Source organism: Salvia hispanica, chromosome 1 (assembly GCF_029641045.1).
Source record: "Salvia hispanica isolate PSC_SH4W2 chromosome 1, Shi_PSC_v1, whole genome shotgun sequence".
NCBI lineage: Eukaryota > Viridiplantae > Streptophyta > Magnoliopsida > Lamiales > Lamiaceae > Salvia > Salvia hispanica.
The window spans coordinates 39155382-39175768 of NC_142692.1; the positions used below are offsets into that span (position 1 = coordinate 39155382).

At 32.7% G+C, this 20387-nt stretch overlaps 3 protein-coding genes and 1 non-coding gene across 7 annotated transcripts; 3 read left to right on the forward strand and 1 right to left on the reverse strand.

Moving 5' to 3' along the window:
• Positions 1 to 248: 248 nt before the first annotated feature.
• Positions 249 to 4555, forward strand: VPS45 (vacuolar protein sorting 45). Its single transcript, XM_048119714.2, has 13 exons — positions 249 to 586; positions 1045 to 1246; positions 1441 to 1520; positions 1640 to 1867; positions 2061 to 2186; positions 2281 to 2361; positions 2456 to 2597; positions 2724 to 2902; positions 3187 to 3342; positions 3564 to 3671; positions 3758 to 3879; positions 4074 to 4205; positions 4279 to 4555. Exons 1-13 carry the CDS (start codon positions 497 to 499, stop codon positions 4337 to 4339), a joined length of 1707 nt encoding a protein of 568 aa, XP_047975671.1. The 5' UTR covers positions 249 to 496; the 3' UTR covers positions 4340 to 4555.
• A 723-nt stretch (positions 4556 to 5278) lies between these two features.
• LOC125222969 (organic solute transporter ostalpha protein (DUF300)) lies at positions 5279 to 9301 on the forward strand. 4 transcript variants are annotated; one of them, XM_048125891.2, is made up of 9 exons: positions 5279 to 5540; positions 5833 to 6119; positions 6290 to 6346; positions 6875 to 6983; positions 7530 to 7714; positions 7795 to 7883; positions 7979 to 8234; positions 8342 to 8587; positions 8692 to 9301. In XM_048125891.2, the coding sequence occupies exons 2-9, from the start codon at positions 5904 to 5906 to the stop codon at positions 8977 to 8979; spliced, it is 1446 nt and encodes a 481-aa protein (XP_047981848.1). In that variant the 5' UTR covers positions 5279 to 5540; positions 5833 to 5903; the 3' UTR covers positions 8980 to 9301. The 4 variants fall into 4 exon arrangements, with proteins under 4 accessions (XP_047981848.1, XP_047981847.1, XP_047981846.1 ...); XM_048125890.2 differs by having other exon boundaries at positions 5836 to 6119; XM_048125889.2 differs by having other exon boundaries at positions 5279 to 5533.
• A 577-nt stretch (positions 9302 to 9878) lies between these two features.
• LOC125185765 (small nucleolar RNA Z221/R21b) lies at positions 9879 to 9969 on the forward strand. The gene has a single exon (XR_007170265.1). It is a non-coding gene; the product is annotated as a small nucleolar RNA Z221/R21b (small nucleolar RNA).
• A 637-nt stretch (positions 9970 to 10606) lies between these two features.
• On the reverse strand, positions 10607 to 13843 carry LOC125218697 (uncharacterized protein C57A10.07). Its single transcript, XM_048120435.2, has 3 exons — positions 12827 to 13843; positions 11333 to 11457; positions 10607 to 11132 (listed from the first exon to the last, which is right to left on the reverse strand). Exons 1-3 carry the CDS (start codon positions 13422 to 13424, stop codon positions 10815 to 10817), a joined length of 1041 nt encoding a protein of 346 aa, XP_047976392.1. The 5' UTR covers positions 13425 to 13843; the 3' UTR covers positions 10607 to 10814.
• Positions 13844 to 20387: the final 6544 nt, after the last annotated feature.

Genomic DNA, 20387 nt, shown 5'->3' on the forward strand with positions numbered 1-20387 from the left:
CACATAATTAATTATTTATATTTTGTGCAAAAAATAATAAAAAATAATAGAAAAATATGAAGAAATGCAAAAATTCATTTATTATAAAAAATTCGCATGCCTCAATCCTAATTTTTAAAATGGTCATGAATATAATCTCAAATTTCAAAAAAACTAGCCAATTTGATTCCCTGAAATTTCACAAAATTTGTAAATAGAAGACAAAGACACTACATTCCTTATATCTCAATTATTTGAATTGTAGTAGTAGTAATTTGGAATGTCTTTTATTTTATTTTACTCTTCTCTAAATAGAAGACCGCCGTCCGAACTACCAGCTGAACGAACGACGTCGTACCGTATTCCCTTCACCTGAATCTCTCTGCTTGATCTCCCTATTGACTGACTCTCTCTCCCAATTCTGTTTAATCCTACCATTCTTAAACCCCAATTCGTAAAGATTTGTGATACAAACTGATCAGATCGGCAATCCAACTGGATCTTTCGGAAAGGGAAAATGGTGCTGATTTCGGTTGTACGAGATTACATCAATCGAATGCTACATGACATTTCCGGCATGAAAGTTCTCATCCTCGACTCTCAAACGGTGATTTTCGCTTTTCGCATGCTCTTTTGCTTCCTTTATCGTTGAAATTTCGATCTCGATTCGTCAGTTTATGTGATTTTTATGTTATGGTTCTTAATTGATCGTTGAGCGTCTTTGTCCTGCGACATTTGATGTTAGAATTGAAATTTTGAAACTTGCATTTTCATGATTCGTATTGGAAATTTGGATCACTAAGCTGTAACAGAACGTCCTGAAATATGGATGAACGAGCTCAATTTGTTTGGTTCTATATTATTGATTACAACTACAATGAACAATAGAGTGAAATTAAGGAAGGTTAAGTGAACTGATCACATGCTCTGTTATCCGAATTCAAGATGCTAGTTAGCTTTTTTGGTTGAAGATTCGATGTGCCAATGTATATTTCAGAAACGGAATGAAGTTCAGAGTGTCTGATCGTCCACTTATTTAAGTTGAATCTTCGAAATTGGCTGCAGGTTAGCGTTGTGAGTGTTGTGTATTCACAGTCAGAGCTGCTTCAGAAAGAAGTGTTTCTTGTGGAGCTTGTGGATTCAATTTCGATGTCAAAAGAACCCATGATGCACCTGAAAGCTGTCTATTTTCTCCGTCCAACATCTGAGAACGTAGTTCTTGTGAGACGTCAGCTGAATCATCCTCGGTTTGGAGAGTACCACCTATGTGAGTATCATTTTATCTGTATCACGCATTAGTCATCCCGGATAAGTAGGATATGGTTTGTTAATTTGCTTGTCAGAATTTCGTTCAGATTTTACTTCAGAAGCTGCTTATGAATAGTTGCTGGTATCTTAATTTAGTGGAATGTATTGTGGATGAGTGACTGAAGTCCCTACTGCCTGGTCATATTGTTACAGTTTTCTCCAATATGTTGAAAGACACTCAGCTGCACAATTTGGCTGACGCAGATGAGCATGAAGTAGTTCAACAAGTGCAGGTACTTCAAATTTTGTAGAAGTGCCTCTTCACTGCCAAGGAAACTGACATTTTTAATTACTCTATTGGTTTGATTCATGTAGATGAAAATTGGCCTTTGTCTATTTCTTTGGTATGCAGGAGTTCTATGCTGACTTTGTTGCACTTGATTCCCATCATTTCTCCTTAAATATTCCATCAAACCATATGTATATGCTTCCAGCCGTGGTGGATCCATCAGGTTTACAGCACTTTTGTGACCAAGCTATTGATGGGATTGCTGCCATCTTCCTGGCTCTAAAACGTAGACCTGTTATTCGTTATTCACAGACATCTGATATAGCCAAAAGGATAGCACAAGAAGCGATGGTGAGTTACATTCCTTTGGGGTTATTCAGTAAGATTTAAAAATTCCACTTGTTCCTTCAAAAAATCCTAAGTCTGATGACATAAAAAATTCCTATGGTGAACATAGCATGCTCACTGGATTCACTTACTTTCTTCTAAATGCTTTAGGAAGATACTATAGAACTGATTTGGGGTTAATTTTTTGTTTCTGCAGAAGCTGATGTATCAGCAGGAGAGTGGTCTTTTTGATTTTCGGCGTTCAGAGGTTTCTCCGTTGTTGCTTATTCTCGATAGGCGAGATGATCCAGTGACTCCTCTTCTCAATCAATGGACATATCAGGTCATTGTCTCCTAAAAAAAGATGTTGATGTGGTATTACATACTACTAATATTCATTCTGAATATGACAATTTATTAGCTATTGTTATCTGTAGGCCATGGTTCATGAATTAATAGGCATTCAAGACAATAAAGTAGATCTCAGAAACATTGGCAAGGCATCAAAGGACCACAAGGTTGTTATTCTTTTCAGTATAATGTGGCTTTCTGCTTTGTCATTTCCAATGTATGAGGAAGTTTGTAACTTCAATTTATTTTTAACGCTCTCAGGAGGTTGTACTGTCTTCTGAGCAAGATCCCTTTTTCAAAGCCAACATGTATGAGAATTTTGGAGATATTGGGATGAATATAAAAAAGTTGGTGGATGATTTCCAGCAAATTGCAAAAAGTAATCAGAATATCCAGACAATAGGTTCGTCTTCAGGCGGACGTCTTTATCAGACAGACACTCTATGATATTTTTCTTCTTTCTGTATCTGTAACTTCATATGTCCTTGATGGAAATCTCAAACATAATGACAATTTAATAATTTTGCAGAGGACATGGCTAAATTTGTTGACAACTACCCAGAATACAGAAAAATGCATGGCAATGTTTCCAAGCATGTGACATTGGTTACCGAAATGAGTAGGATTGTTGAAGAGCGGAAACTAATGTTAGTCTCACAAACAGAACAAGATTTAGCCTGTAATGGTGGGCAAGGGGCAGCGTTTGAGGTACAATGGTGTTTTTTCAAGTATTGAGTATAGATTTTCTTCCAATTATTTTCAAATTGGTCCTGATTTTTGAGATGATTGTTACAATAGCTCTTCTAGTGCATCTCAGTTTCAGCAGTACATATTTAATGAAAGGACATAACCTTATAGGTGACTAAGCATGCCTGATGTCTGCATTAAGATGCTCGAGATGACATCCCTTGGATATTGTTGGATTTCATATAATCTGTTCCAAATTAAAAAAGTGTCTATGTAACTGTCTTATACTGTGTGCTCCTATGCAGGCTGTTACAAACCTGTTAAATAATGAAAATGTCTCGGATATTGACCGACTGCGCTTAGTCATGCTGTATGCTTTGCGGTATGAGAAAGAAAGCCCCGTCCAGCTGATGCAATTATTCAATAAATTGGCAGCTCAATCTCCGAAGTATAAACCAGGGGTATGTCTTTTTAAAACCCTGGAATTGGGTTCACATTTCTAACCGATTGTGTACTCAATTTATTGGACTATTAGTCTCCCTGTGCGGGGATGGTATTCTGGACTTTATAATACTGAAGCTGTTGATACGGGAGCACATTAATTGAGTTTTTATGAAGAGATTTTGTACTTTGCCAACTGATAATTTACAAGATGTATGACATTTGCTATCTTGGCTTGCAGCTTGTGCAATTCCTACTGAAGCAAGCTGGTGTTGATAGGCGAACTGGAGATCTTTATGGGAACAGAGATCTGCTCAATTATGCTCTTAATATGGCTCGCGGACTCAAAGTATGTCCACAAACTCGCATCTAATTTTGCTTAATTAAAAAAAGTATCTAACTAGGTTTTGAAAATAAATCATCTCTCTTTCTCAGGGAGTGGAGAATGTATACACTCAGCATCAGCCCCTGCTATCTCAGACGATGGAGAGCATTACTAAAGGACGTATGAGAGATGTGGACTACCCTTACATCGGAAACCATTTCCAACAAGCTAGGTACAGTCTTTGAAGTGTTTCCTCCCTTTAGAGCTAGTCAGACGTGAGAAACTGCTATCAGCCACAATTGAACATATGGTTTTCTCTTTACAAAATTACATTGTTAGTAGGAGAGTATTCATCTAGTTTGTGTCTGCATAATTGGATTTATAGTGTTCAGTTGTAGATCATCTTCGAATATATTTCTTTGACAGGCCTCAGGATGTCATAATTTTCATTGTGGGCGGAACTACTTATGAGGAGGCCCGCGTGGTTTCCCTCCAAAACGCTACGAATTCTGGAATTCGTTTCATCCTTGGTGGTTCAGCAATCCTCAATTCAAAGAGGTATGTTTGACTTTACTTGATTCAAAAGTTTCCCAATTCAAGGACTGCTTAAATCATCGCGACTGCTATATAGGTTTCTGAGGGACCTCGAGGAAGCACAGAGAATCATTCGGACAAGCACAAATGTGATATGAAACGCACCATGATGCCTCACACGAGGGATGTAAATTTTGGCTTGACATAGAAATTTGATTTCTAAACAAACCGAGTTCGATGAAGATATCAACCTTGCTCTCTGGATGGGTTTAGATTAGAGCAATTTTTGTTGTTCTGTACAACGTTGGTTATGTATTGTTTGTAATTGTACAACTATTTTCTTCTTGTTTATACAACAAATCTTTAGGAATTCATTTGCAGTGAAACATTTGTGAAGTTGCATAATGTTATACATAGAATAGATCATCAGTTTATACTTTATATAGTACTAACATAAATAGGACCTGAACTTTTAAGGCTGCACATTTAAGGTCTCTGAAGTTTTTTTTTTATAAAATGTCTATGAACTTTGCTTATTTGAAAATTGAGATGCATTTGCACTTATTTAATTTTTTCAAACAAAATTGCCCTAGTCCACTAAACAACATTTTAAACTTTAAAATATCTCTCACCCTATATATTTCATTTAATTTGCTGGATTGTAGTTTTATTGATGACTTAATTTACTATATATATTTTATTTTAATAAATTCATACTCCTATATCTTTATAATCAATTTTCTATATTTTTTATTTTATAAATTCACAGTAATTCTTAAATTAGTACTATCCTTATATTCTGTTAACTTTGATATACTGATAATCTAGTAAACTACATTTTCCTCCAATAAATATAGTAGTATAGTCTATTTCTTTTTCCAAGTTTACAAATTTCTCATATTTATTTTTAGAATGTCCCAGATTAAATAACTTATTTTATACTTTATTAAAACGTAATAATTCATTAAACACAATTTTCTCTACCTAATTCCTAAATATAATTTTTTCTACTTAATTTACTACGGAGTACTAAATAATTTTAAATCACTGATTTAAAACCGTAGCCATATATCTCAACAGCGCACAGAGAATCTCGCCACGTATTTAGACTGTGAGAGACTTCTGTGCCGTGACGGTGACACTAACACGATTGTTTTCCTCAGTTCCCAACCGCCGAAGCAAAGGTCGATAGAGACTCTCTCTCTCTTCTCTTCCTCTCAAACACACATTCACACACGCTCGGAGCCCTTGAGAACTGAGACTTTTTGATCTGGAACGAATCTCGATAATCACTCCACTTGACTATCGCTCCAACACTTGGTTGATTTTGGGGAAGAGTAATTTCGCCATCGGTAAGAGGTTCAGCTCCGGCCTGAAAAAGCACTCTATACCTTGTTTTGGATTTTGCTTGGTTAATTTGATGAACTTGTGTTGGTAGGGATTTACTCGGATTTTTTAAACGATATTTCTAGGAGAATGAAATACTAGTTGTTTGGTGAATTCAAAGCTGCACGGATTCTGATATTGTAATTTCTCTTTATTGATTGATGATTGTTTGCTAGGATTGATTATATACTTGGATGATTCTTTCAATATTTGATTGTATTTGTGATCGGAGAATGGTGAATTGTGATGTGATCTGGTTGTTTAGCAGGATTTTAGGCTCACGTTGATGGAGCTCGATTTGGATTAATGTGCTGAGAAGCTTGATGATCTGCTGCAATGCGGTGGAAAGGGGTGTTAGTATCGTTACTATGTCTTGCCACTTCGGGTGAATCAACAGACGTGATTTCTAGATTTTCTTCTATAGCTTTGGGTACTGAGACGTCTTCCCTGTACAAATGGACGGTTGCCAGTGCGGGGATATTCGTGGCTGTGGCTCTTCTTTTGTCAACGTTTCTCATCTTTGAGCATTTAGCTGCGTACAATAAGCCGGAGGTTTGTTATAGGTTTTGCTTTTTGATATTTGTTCTAGCTTCATAAATCATAGTTGATTGTCTGGCTTTGGCTAGACCTTTTATCTTTATCAATTACTCCATTTATCAATGCTATTCTGATTGATTTATGCTGTTGTAACAACTAACAAGTATCTCTTTTTTATGTTTCAGGAGCAAAAATTTTTGGTTGGCCTGATTCTGATGGTTCCTGTTTATGCAGTGGAATCGGTAAAGATAGCTTATCACAACTTATATTTCCTATTTCCTCTCAATGTGAGAGCATCACTACATTCAAGAGATGGGAGTTGAACAAAAACATATTGAGTAGTAAATAACATGTTGGAGGAATTGTTTCCATGATTTGTTTATTTTTTGTAATGTTTCTGTTTAGTGCATTATACAGTTATGCTAAGTTATGCCAGGGAACTTGGTTTTGTTTCATGTATGTTGAAATAACTTCATCAAGTCGATATGTCGATTTTGTTCACTCTTCTTTATTATGAAGGGTCTCTCTCAATATGGTTGCTCTTGTATGGGAATACAATCGTAGAGATCATACAATTATTTTGTTGGACATAAGATTAAGATGTTTAAGTATATGACTCCTTAGGTGTACTTCACCGCAATTTCATTATCAATAATCTATGCTCTATAATCTATATGCTCACAGCCTCACATTTTTCTAGATTTATTTCTCTAATTAGGATGGCGTAAAGTTTTTATTTTACGATTGATGTCCTTGCCTTTTGTGAACAGTTCTTGTCGTTATTGAATGAAGATGCTGCTTTTAACTGTGAAGTTATCCGGGATTGTTATGAAGCTTTTGCTTTGTATTGCTTTGAGAGATATCTCATAGCCTGCTTAGGTATGTACTCTAGTGCAAAACTTGTATTATATTAATAATATCATTATGTAGTGCTAATTATTTTGAATTACAAGTCACACCTTCTTTTGTGGCCCTTCTTTTGGCATTCTAAAAGTTGTGCTCCAAAATGTTATCTGTTCAGTTAGTGAACACTTGTATGCTAAAGATTTAAAAGGTTCGAATTCCTCTATGCAGTTGTGCTTAAAACTCATTTCCTCATTCTAATGAATTGGCTTTTATAGCAACGAACAATGTTATCTCAACATTTAGAACTTTCATTAATCATTAACTTAGATTCTGTATCCTCGGGTCTTCAAAACTAGAAAGAGTGTTAAAAGTGGAATGTTGAGTATGATACATAAATGTGATTAATGTATTTTTATTGATTAACATTTTAGATATTTCAGATTTGATTGTTTGATACTTATCTTTGTGTAAAAGAGTAATTATTTTGTGTTGATGGAATTATTAGACATTATTTACATTTTATTTTCTTTTCAAGAATAAAAGATGTACTAACTCTGGTGGGCATATCACATCCTGCAGGCGGGGAGGAAAGTACCATTGAATTTATGGAAAACCAGAATTGGATCACTTCCAGCCTACCTATTATAGATGAAACTTATGCTTATGGAGTTGTAGAGCACCCTTTTCCATTGAATTGTTGTCTGAGGGATTGGAAGCTCGGCTCCGAGTTCTATCAAGGCGTGAAAATTGGCATCGTTCAATATGTATGCATGCTATTTTTCATTAAACAGAATTTAATGTTAAGTATATGTATTGACTGCAATCTAAATGCCTATATCTGTAGATGTTACTGAAGCTGATATGTGCCTTACTAGCAATGCTCTTTCAGTCTTTGGGTGTATATGGAGATGGAAAGTTTGAATGGGGTTATGCGTAAGTTTTTGCTTTGAGGCTCTTTAGTGTACCATTTTGGTGTGTATTTACCCAAGATAGTTTTTTTTGCTAATCAATTTATAATCTGCTTGCAGTTATCCATATTTGGCAGTTGTTCTCAACTTCAGTCAGACTTGGGCCTTGTATTGCCTTGTGCAATTCTATTCTGTTACCAAGAATAAGTTGGCACCTATTAAACCTTTGGCTAAGTTTCTGACATTTAAGTCGATTGTGTTCTTGACATGGTGGCAAGGTGTTGCCGTAGCTTTTCTTTTCTCTTTTGGAGCTCTGCAAGGGTCGCTAGCACTGGTTCTGAAAGCACGTATACAAGACTATATTATCTGTATTGAGGTGTGGGAAGTATTTCATAAGCAAACTTGCAATTTAGATTAAAAAGGTTCTAGAAATGCTGAATTTACTATCCTTATTCTCAATTTTCTGATATCCTTGTTATTCAGATGGGCATTGCTGCTGTGGTACATCTTTATGTGTTTCCAGCTGTACCTTACAAACGTGGAGAGAGATGTGTAAAAAATGTAGCTGTGCTGACAGATTATGCATCTTTAGGAACTCCACCAGATCCAGAGGAGGTTCGAGATAGTGAACGATCAACTAGAGTTCGCTTTTCTCGGCAAGAAGACAGAGTGCAAACTCCAAAGCTGCATCAGAGTGTTCGTGATGTGGTCATCGGCAGTGGTGAAATTGTGAGATCATCATCCCTGCTTCTCTATTTTCTCAATTAATGCACTTCATGAGCTTTTCTTATGGACATCACCATAAATAACTGTTGATTTGATATTTTTTCTAGATTGTCGATGACATGAAGTTCACAGTATCACACGTTGTAGAACCGGTTGAAAGAGGCCTTGCAAAGATCAACAAAACTTTCCATAAGATATCTGAAAATGTGAAACGGTATGATGAGGAGCGTAAGAAGTCCAAAGATGATACCCATCTCGTCCCTCTGATCTCAGGAAAAGAATTCTCGGACGTGCATGACAACCTTCCTGAAGGCAGCTTGAGTGACAGTGGTGTTTCCGATGGGAAGAGGCATCAGTACAAATCTAGAAGTTCGTCTTGGTTGAAACACAGATAACATATTTTTATCACAGGTGACTATCTCTAACTGCACTTGCACAGTTTGAGTATCTACTTCTTAGGTTAGGCGTAACGATGCAGGAAAATACATCTTGTAAATCTGAGTAACCTTTTAGGATTCTAACCGCGACGAGACATTGTTTTTATGGTGTCCGATCGCATTGTTTCTAAGGGATACAAACTGACACTATCCAGAATTAAACTTCCGCTTGCTGGAGTAGTTTGATATTCATCAATCGAAGGATATTCATGTAACAAACACCATATGTGGAGTAATATCTAATGCAGTTTTATGATCTAAAAAGCTATTTTTCTGCAAATGTTTGGTCCTCGATCGAATGTGTTTCTTTGATCATGTAGATGCTTGGATACTTTCTTGAATCATAGATTTTCTCCAATACACATTGGTCGTGTTCGTGTTTTTGAATTATGGATTCAGAGTTTGTTGAAGTTATATAGACCCAGCAGAAATATCTTTTTGACAAACAAATCCTGAAGCCGAAGCAAGTAGTTAAATTTATTTATTAAAATTAATCTAATAGTACTATCTTTCAAAACAAAAACTGAAATAAAAATAAAATTACATGATGACTAACTTAACAATATTTATAATAGCGAGAATCATTTAATTAATTAATTGAGTTAAGATTAAGATGGCCGTAGAGAAAAAACATAAAATTATCTTTTCTAAACGAATCGGATTAGCCCAAGGATAAAATGGTAATTTAACACATAATGATTAGGGTTTCAAATATTCTCCCTCTTATAAATAACTAAATAAGGAGTCGTCTCTCTACTTCTTAGCTCAGCTGAATTTATCACTCATGTTTGCTCTCTGCTTCTTCTGAATCTGAAATTAGGTCGTTTTTTGAAAATCGAAATGAGTTTGATTTGGAAGGGCGGTGATGAGAATCTAGATAATGTCATGCACCACTCCGACGATCTTCGTGTGACGACAACATCTCATACCCAAACAATTTCTGAGCCCTTATCTCTCTCTTCCATTTTCTTTTTGCAAATGTTTTCTCTAAATTCCTCAATTTGTTATATTATTCCGAAATATTTATTTTATCAAAGATTTGCTTGAGCTAAGAACCAAGAGATGGGATCTTTCTTATGAAAGTTCAAACCATGATGCGGACCGTACAGCATTTTAATGCTTCTGGGGATAAATTTTGGTGTCTGATGGTTCTTCATTTTTTTATTTTGGATAATTTATGTTTTCAAATTAAAAATAGTTTATTCCAATTTTGGATTAATTCAATATATTTATGTACCAGTGTGTTTGATATTGATATATATATATTTTTTCTTTCTGTATATAGTCTCTGAGTTTATACCGCCTATTGAAATTGTTAATATAAAGAGAAGACTACAAAACTAATCATTCTATCTTTACAAAATGTTAAATTCGAAACAATTCAGCTTCTATAATTGTAAACAGATTGTTAATCACAAATCTTTTTGCCTAAGCAAAAATTTATTTTACTTTAATAAACTAATAATCCACTAGTAATAATAATGTGACATGCATTAAAAAATTACTAGTAAATGAGATTAAATTTTGTAAATGAATAAAAATTGAAAATTTAAGACCATTGCTATATTGACCAATCACTCATATATTATCAAAATCACCAAGTTAAATCACTAAGGCAACTTATGTTATTCTAGTTGTCCAAATTAAAAGGCAAGTTAAAATCTCTTTAGCATGCACAAAATTCATGCTTCTTAGTTCTTTCTCTACAATAATTACAACAAGAGTGGAGTGATCATCAGCTATGCAGCATCTTATGTTGTGTAAACTCAAAAAAAATTTTTAAGACAAAGTTATTAAGCCCAAGGCAGCCAACCAGGAAATGGTGCAGTTCCACAATAACTGAACAACCCCTTGATTTCCGGGCATCCATTAGGGTACGGGATCGACCGGTGAAAGGGATCGCGCCCGAGCTTTTTGCGACTCAACGCGCCTAAACAACCATAAGGATCTTCTTGGAACTGAGACCTCACCAGTGCTTCGCCTTTCACTGCAGCTTCTCTCGAGTTTTGGGAGGACGCCGTGCCTGAATACAGGAACCGGAACTCCGGAAACCTAATTGCCGAACGGTGTAAATGGACGAACCTCTCCTCCTTGAAGTCGTAACCTACCACCTGAGTAACGCCATAGACAGTTCAAATACTTGGTAGATAAGTCGTAATCAAATCTTACTTAACTCACTAATCACAGCTTTCTCAATCTTGTGACGAAAAGAAACGCTTTTTGAATAGTTTAAATAATCGAAAGAAATGTTTTTTAGTTCCCAAAAAAGCACACTACACTAATTTTAACTACCAAAGTGTAATGAACTTACGGTAATGTTGTGTGGATATGTGCCCGTAAGCTCTCGAAAGCGACACACGCTAAACAGAAGATTCTCAAAGCTATCTCGAGCATGCTCTTCAGTAAGTGCTCTACTTCTCACGCTGTCTCGTTTGCCTGCAGAGTTTTCGACAGTCAAGATATACCCATGAGATGCATAAACTAGAAAATAATTTGCAATCTAGCATCAAAATACATTTCTTTGGTGCTAATCTAACCCCTGGATCGAGTACCCGAAAATTGTCAACCTCAAAAAATCATGAAAAATTTGATGTCAAAGCAATCTATTAGGAGTACTAAAGAGCAACTATCTGAGGGAAAAATCAAAGTGAATACTAATTTCAAATGTTACTACAAGTCTAATACTAACTTTCTACTTCTTCAAAGTTCAGATAATACGAGTCAAGATGGGGTAAAGAATTCCAGGACGATTCTACATTTAGATTTAACGATAAATCTGCATTTCTGCAATTAAATCATTCATACTTCAAATGACTGAAACACAGATTAAGGAAACAAAATCAATGAGGATTTAGTTTTCTCACCTACATTGCATAGACATCCGAAAGGATAAATGATCAAGAGAGTAGAGCTGTAGATGAATAAAACTCATAATCACAAAGAAATACTCTCTATGGAGTGTATATTCAACACAAAAGCTTTGTTAGGTTTTTGCAACACCCTTCACACGTCAAAATCTATATAAAGAGGGGAACAAAAGGGATCCGGACCTTTTCTTTTCACTATGTTCCCCCCATAATTGGAGCACACATTGAACAAAAAAATTCGCAAATCAATTTTCAAAGAATCTTTGGTTACAATAAAATCACAATATTCACTCATACTACTTCTTCCCAAAGGGAATGATCCAAAATCATCCAGGTCATTGTTGGACTTAACAACATCAATTTAGTTCTAGATAGATCCTTCAATGTATACCAAGACTTCCTAGCTAGCATCCAGAAATGACATCAAATTATCTCACTTAAATCTGTCACACTCGCGAAAACCAGAAGCAATGGCTCTCTTGGCTGATCAAATTGCAGTTGGGCATTAAACACAATTCTACAAAGATTTTATGACATTTTGATATGCTGCATATTCTCAAGGACTAATAGTCATGCTTGAGTCGAGGAAACACGGATAAAACAACAGAAGAATTTAGACGTGGAAATGTTGCAACTTAAGGTATTCCAGAATACGAAAAAGGATGATAATTTTCAGTAGAGCCAACAAGTTACATACTTCAATACATCATCTTCAAAATCCGAAAAAAACAACCTGAAAACTCAACCGCATTAACTATCAAGCAGTAAGTGACTTCAAGAACTATCATTCAATCCAATTCATGAATCCATGCTCCACTAATATATACTCAAACATCAAAATCATATAAATTTGATCACTAACATTAATTTCCATCCCAGCAAAAACAGCCACATCCACATAACTTGCAAAAGCTACAAAAAACGAAACATGAACTCACCAAACCATTGCTTGGACTCTGCCACGGTCCAATAACTCTGAGCTTCGCTCCGAGGACCAGCTTCCTTCCGAGTCTCACCTCCACTAAACAAGAGCAATGCTGCATCATCCTTGGCTGCAATCTCCACTCCCCTCTCAATATGCGTGACAAACGTTGCAGCCTGCCCCGGATGCTTCTGATACGGCTCCAAAAACCAAGCATCCTCCTTATCCACCTTCTCGCAGCTACTACTCGTGTAAACCGAATGCCCGGCCACCATCACAAGATTCCTGAGGCTACCAAAAGGATAGATATCCCTATCTGCATTCCTATCCACTACCCCATAAGAAGACATCATCCTCACACCTCCATCATACACCGAGAACAAAATCAGGACAGCAACGCCAATTGACAAGAAAATCAAGAACACCAGCAAAAGGGGGTGGAGTTTAACACAATGATGTATCCTATTTCCTAGTGATTTGATCATTCTCAAGAGATTATTTTTCGGCTTTCGTGATTTCTTAGGAATCCCAGATTCCAAGTCAAAATCCCTCCTTGGATATGCTTGGAATGACTTGGGACTATTGCTAGCTCCAAATGAATAACTTGGCTTCATAGATTATATTAATCAAATCCAAGAACCTAGTGCAAATGTGTGCAACAAATCAAGAAAAACAACAGTGGGCACCATGAATTTCAAGCATGCCCCTTTTCAAATTTCAACACCAATAAATGAGGAATTCGCAATGTTGGGAGTGAAAAAGTTGGGGAATTGACGAAGCCCGGTTGGGAATTTGGTCGAATGAAGTGAAATTCGAAGTGATTGTGAATCTAAATTGGGCGAATTCAGATTATGAGCTTTTGATCTTCGAGAACAATGCAGCAGTGATGAATTCGACGGAATCGATTGAGAACTGAGAGATCAATCAAACAAATCACAGTGATTTAGGGTGATTTGTAATTTGATGGGATCTAGCCAAGAATGAGTCAACTGAGAATTTGTTGCTTTCATTTTACATAAAACTGATCAAAACGAATCGAAAAGCCTTTTTTTTTACCTAATTTAGGAAATACTTATGAATATAATTTACTTTCGAGAAATAATTGACTTTGAGTAATTGACTTTCGAGAAATAATTAAATTCAACATTATTTTATACTACTATCATTATTGCCTAAATTTAAAATTTATTATCTAAACTTCAACCAAATATTTCTTGAAAATCAGAAACTAAACAGAATTTTCAGTACTTTAAAGTTTTAATTTCAATTTTGATTTACTTTTTGTACAGTCTTTGGCTTCATTTTTTCAAAAAAATTATAGTCTCAATTATACTTTTTGTAGCTTTGACGAGAAATTCTCAATTATAACTCTGTAAAAAAGTATTCTCCATATTTCGATATGACAATTGAAATATTTCAAAAATGTGAATTCTAGATTTTTTCTATAATAATATAAAATTGAGTATTATAAATTTTAAATTAAAAAACACTAAATAAATCAAAATTAATCATATAAACTGAAACAATTGGATCTTAAATCTCTATAAATACTTCCTTTGAATTGCAAATGCTATTGCCCAATATTGGGCTTGGGCTACACTACGTAGTCCATGTATCTTTATTTTTGAGTCGCTTGAAATTCATAATCTGCATCGAATATTTTAAAAAATATAGTCCAATAATTTGGACTATTCTCCCCTATTTATAATCTGCACGAATTTCCCCCTCAATGCATTTTTCTATTCTCAATTCATATTGCAAGAGGCTATAATGACAAATGATGGATTGGCTCAATGCATGTTTGCATTTTATTTCTCATCACTATATATATTTATTTTTATTAATTTTTATAATAATAATAATAATGTTACATGAAATATTTATTATTGCATAGTTAAAATTGATAATTTTATATAATTTTATTTTGTATGTGAAGTGAAGAGAGTAAAGTAAGAGAGAATAAAATAGAGATAAGAGTGTTTCCAAAATATATGTAGTAATGCTTATATGACTAGCAAGTACTCCCTCCGTTCCCTCATAGTTGAGGCGGAACTTTTCGGCACGGAGTTTAAAAAATGAATATTGAGTGTGTTAAATAAATAGATAAAAAAGTAAGAAAGAGAAAAAGGTAGAGAGAATAAAGTAAAAAGTGAATAAAGTAGAGAGAATAAAGTAAGAGAGAGTAAAGTAAGAAAGAGGAAAAAGTTACTATATATGGAAATGACTCAACTATGAGGGAACTTCCCGAAATGAAAAAATGACTTAACTATTAAGGAACGGAGGGAGTAATATTCTTAATGCATATTTTCCTATTCCCAATTCACATTGTATACATTTGCATATTCCAAAAAGTTTTCTCTATTCTTAATGCATAATTTGTCACCAATTAATCAATTTGGTACAATGTATAGATTTGCATTTTATTTAGGTTTTATGCAAAGCTTCTTAAAGAAGTTGTATAATTGATGTAACTTTTGGACTTTTTTTGGGATAAAGGTAAGGGAGATTGGATTCTTGGGATGAGACCTATACTGTTATATATGTTGTTGGTCTGACCTACCGTCTCACTCCTTCATTAATAATTTTATTATTGTTTAGTGTACATTAATTGATTAAACATAAGATTATTAGGTAATTAATATTGATGGCATTTTCAAATACTCCAAAAAATATACATTAATTAGATCATAATGATGGTATTAATCAAACTATTTTTTAGATTTTAATCGTTTAAATAGTTTATTAAATATTGTCAAAAATTAATTAAGAAAACAAGTAAATATTTGTAAACTATGTGTAATGCTATGTACTTTATATCAGGTATGGTCATGTAAATTAAAAATCGTTCCACATACTAACATAGTATAAATTTAATCAATTTGGCTCAATGTATACATTTGCATTTTATTTAGGTTTTATTCATGATTTTTTAATCTATGAAGATTACCATTTCTTGAATGAAACTTGATCTATGACATGAACTTCAACTTCTTCTCTATTCCAATGGTGTAGTTTCTGCATCACAGAGAAAGCATCGGAAGTAAGAAAAATATTTTTTTTTGGGTGGAAAGGCTTCATCAAATTACCCAACAGTATATTACATTAATCCTGATAATTAAAAACTGACATTTATGTTAAATCAATCACAACAATCAGGTTAGGTGCAAAAGAGAGATATAATAAATACACACATCAAGCTGAAGAGGCAAAATGGGAATGTAAGTACAATACCTTCTATGCTTTGTGAAAAATAAAAAAGACAATAACATTAAACACTTGGTAAAATGATGTGACTCAACTAATTCAATCACAGTTTTGAAACACAGTCATATATCATTATCAATACTGAAGTAATAGACCAGTAACCACAAAGTAAGATGCATAAACATCAATAGACGAGCTTCCAAATACAGAAACTTGAATCCAGACGTATAAACATCGAGGGACAAGACTCATTACAGGAAATGCAAATAATCAAGAATACAGAGAAAAAAGTTATATAAACAAAAATGTATTTACAATTTCAAGATTTAATAATCAATAAAAAGTTATATAAACAAAAATGTATTTACAATTTCAAGATTTACTAATCAATAAAATAAAAAATTTATCAAATAATACTTAGGACTGAACTCAACCAATAACAAAATCAATACTTAATTTGATCCAATTAGGACTTATTATCCCGCACAAGAACAATGACAAAATCAAATTAGAAAAATCAAATCATATCAGATCAAATATTCTTATATATCGCAAGTTTTGTTGATAATAACATATAGCAACAAATTTTAATTATTTTTCCTTTCCTACTACTCTATTTACATAATTATATCTATATTTATTTAACAACATGAATATTATGATTAATGTTCGGATATTTGATGTGACTAATGATAAACCCAAGTGAAAATAATAGATATTTTTTTTTCTTTGTTGAGTGTTAACTATATAGGTTTATTAAATCTTCAAAATTTTAAAAATTTTAAAAATAATCTTTTGATAAGTAAATAATTAAAATAAAAATTATGGAATTCTTAAAATCTAAACCATAATACGTTAGTTTGAATTAATATATTATACTATGTATTAAAATTTTTTAGAAACATAATAAGTATTAAGAGCTGGAATTAGTAATTCACTGAAACTTAATTGAAAACATTTTGATTCTACTTGTATAGCTGTCTAACAATGTACTCAATTAATAAAATTTTTAAAACTTAATTAGTTTCTAGAATGTTTGTATCTATTTTATAAACTTTTTTTTTATCTATTTATCTCTGTTTATACTCCATGTAGTCATCTAACCATATAGTATTAATTAGTTTTGAAGGTACTGAATTACATATACATTAACGTGTATCAAATAGATATACATTTCATTTTCAGAATTGAGAAGGTTGGATGATGAGAATGCATGTTCTTTTTTTCATTTCACTCATATTCACCATGGATTATGAGAATGACATGTTCTTTATTTTTCAAAATTTTAATACTTCAGATCACACTTTTTTAATCATCAGATATAAATAAGATTAAGTGTTCTCTCTCTCCATTTATTTTACTGAGCAGTGAGATTATGCCATCTATTACAATTTCATAGGCCAATAAATATTTTATTTATTATTCAAATATCTTTATATATTAAATGAAATAAATAAAAAAATTATACCGAAATTCATAATTTTTTATCCTCTACAATTTGAGATCATATTTGCTATAGTTCTATTAAAAAAAAAATATCTATAGCTCTCTACATGTAATATTTCTTCAATTTTATTATTTCTCATTTTTTTAAAAATTTATTCACCATGCATGATGAGAATGACATGTTCTTTATTTCCCAAAATTTTAATACTTCACATCCAACTAATCTGTTAACCAATGGTTACAAGAATTACTTCCAAAAAAATTGCTTTTATGTCTTTTGACCAATTAATAATTAATAGTAGTTATCAATTATTCAAAGAAATCAAATCAATTTGCAGAATTTTCTTTATATATTTTTATAAAATGGGAGAACATAAATAAACAACCTACATATACAAATGATCTATTAATATAATCTCTCTTTACCATCTTATAGTTTTCCTCTCTCTACGACTCTACTTTAAAATCATGATTTTATATTTTATGTTTAAATAAATTAACTAGATTAATTTTGAGTAACATTTTACTCCATATATTAACATGAATACACATAAAATTGTAACATTATGGAGATGTGTAAAATAATTTGTTACGTAAAAATCATATTATAGTATAATTAAATGCAAGAAAATTAGCATATACAACGTATAAAAAAAATTCAAACTTATTATATCATTAATTCATTGTACTATCTACAATTCTCAAATACTTCTACCATCTCCAAACAAGTATCTATAGTTATAGGAGTATATAAAATGTCCAAAAACCGGTTGAAGTACAAGTAAATGAATAGTTGAGGACCCCACAGAGCTGTAAATTCAATTGTCATTATTACTTTCAGTATTTGTTGGAAAATGAAGAAATAAATTGTCCCCCACTATTTATTATAGTGGAGTTCCTAGGATACATTAATTATTTGAAGAGTTCCTAGAATGTAAAGTTCCAAGTTTCTTATTTGTTGTAGTTGAAAAGTCTCAAACATCCCTATAAATAAGGGTGATGAGCATATCATTGATAAGAAAAAACAACAAGAAATACATTCTCTTTTCTTTCTACAACAATATGCCTATCTAATCTTTCTACATCTCTCTCGATTACCATCTTCAAGATGGTATCAGAGCAGGAAACCAACAAGAAACCTCCAATGGAGGTGAGCCAAATACACATCCCGAACTATTGATCGAGATGATCTCAAATCTAATTGATTTGTACAAATCCAACACAAACCAATGCCAAAATTCCTACCAGCCGAAAAACTTCGACATATGGTCCAAGAGCAGCCGAAGAAGTAATGTACCTAACGGAAACTATATCAAATCTGCCCAACCTGCCCAGTCGCAATATCTTTGGAGCGAAAAGATTTGGCTGGAAAATTGCCAGCCACCACTTTCAGAGAACAAGAAGAGACATCCTGAACCGAAGAAGATATATATAGTGAATAATGCAACCCTAAAAGTGAATTTGGGCTAGGCTAACATGTTTTGGGCCAAAAATAATTAAGGATTAACTAAACCCCACTTGAATTAATAAATGATAATTTTAAATTTAATTTGTGGTTGTGTAGAAGTATTAGTTTTAGTAAATTGAAGGTATTAGTCTTAGTAAATGTTAATTATAGTCATGTAGGAATATTAGTTTTAGTAATTAAAGGTATTAGTTTTAAAGTTTTAATTATGGCCACGTAGGTGTATTAGTTTTAAAATTTTGATTATGGCCATGTAGGAGTATTAGTTTTAGTAAATTTTATCACATACTTAAGATGACACATTTTTCTTTTTAGTTTGCCCCAAATAAGATGATACTTTTATCTTTTCTGAAAACTTTCTTTCTTCTATTAATACACTTAACCATGTTTCTCATTCCAATTAAAATATCGAGCTCTTTTTCTCTATTCATTTAAATCATTAATTGTTTTTTTTTTGTGGATAAAAAATTAATCTTAATAATATATAGTGATATCAAAATGTAACGTTATTAAAAATATATACTTATTCAATTAATAAAATAGTGCATCGTCCTGGGATTGAATATTTGGACAATATTTCATTAGATGGATGGAGCATATAACGATTCGAATCTAAAGTTCACATGTATCAATAATACATGATTATGTACTTATTTAATTACAAAAAATATCGTCAGTTGCGCATCGCGCCGGGGCTGAAGTGTAAATCCAACAATCCAAGGGTTTAGTTATACATGAGGTTAGGGTATAGTACCAACTCAATAAAATAGCGTTCGCTATGTGATCGAAGTTAAATCCACCTCCAAAGGGTTTAGTAATCCATAGGGTTAGGTTGTAGTACCGACTTAGTAACATAGTTTACAATTTAACAACATTCTGCAATATCTTTTTTTCTATGTAATATTTTATATGAAATATAAAATATTAACTATATAGATTTAAAATATTAAATAGATGAGTTAAGAACATGTGCTTCTCGCATTTTCAAAAATTATATTTTCTTTTTACCATCCATCATAATAAAATACTAATTTTTAGTAATTATTCAATATATCAGACTATTACTCAATAGATTATTTAAAACATCAATAACTATACCTACAATTAATTACCTAAAATTCATTGTATAGTTGTAACATCTTCTAATTTATTCAGACTAAAATTCATATTTCATCTATTTATTTATTCTTTTATAAACCCAAATCAAATTATTCGATATTAACTTCTAATTTCCCTAAAGTTTAATAGCACTCTTTATTTTATTATAACATATAGTTATTATTAGATTGACCATGATCATTAATACCACTCTTCATTTTATTATAAACTATAGTTATTATTTTTTATAATTATACGAAAAAATAACATAGATAGTAAAATTATTAAACTATTCACAAAGTGTGTATGTGTATATAAGAGATGTAAAATACATGAGAAATTATATAAATAATATACATATATG

Coding starts and splice junctions, on each gene's coding strand:
- VPS45 (XM_048119714.2), top strand. CDS start 497: ATGGTGCTGATTTCGGTTGTACGAGATTACATCAATCGAATGCTACAT. Junction 1,247..1,440: donor GTTTGGAGAGTACCACCTAT/GTGAGTATCATT, acceptor ATATTGTTACAG/TTTTCTCCAATATGTTGAAA. Junction 1,521..1,639: donor AAGTAGTTCAACAAGTGCAG/GTACTTCAAATT, acceptor TTTGGTATGCAG/GAGTTCTATGCTGACTTTGT.
- LOC125222969 (XM_048125891.2), top strand. CDS start 5,904: ATGCGGTGGAAAGGGGTGTTAGTATCGTTACTATGTCTTGCCACTTCG. Junction 6,347..6,874: donor CTGTTTATGCAGTGGAATCG/GTAAAGATAGCT, acceptor TTTTGTGAACAG/TTCTTGTCGTTATTGAATGA. Junction 6,984..7,529: donor ATATCTCATAGCCTGCTTAG/GTATGTACTCTA, acceptor CACATCCTGCAG/GCGGGGAGGAAAGTACCATT.
- LOC125218697 (XM_048120435.2), bottom strand. CDS start 13,424: ATGAAGCCAAGTTATTCATTTGGAGCTAGCAATAGTCCCAAGTCATTC. Junction 11,458..12,826: donor AGAGTCCAAGCAATGGTTTG/GTGAGTTCATGT, acceptor AAAACTCTGCAG/GCAAACGAGACAGCGTGAGA. Junction 11,133..11,332: donor CATATCCACACAACATTACC/GTAAGTTCATTA, acceptor GGCGTTACTCAG/GTGGTAGGTTACGACTTCAA.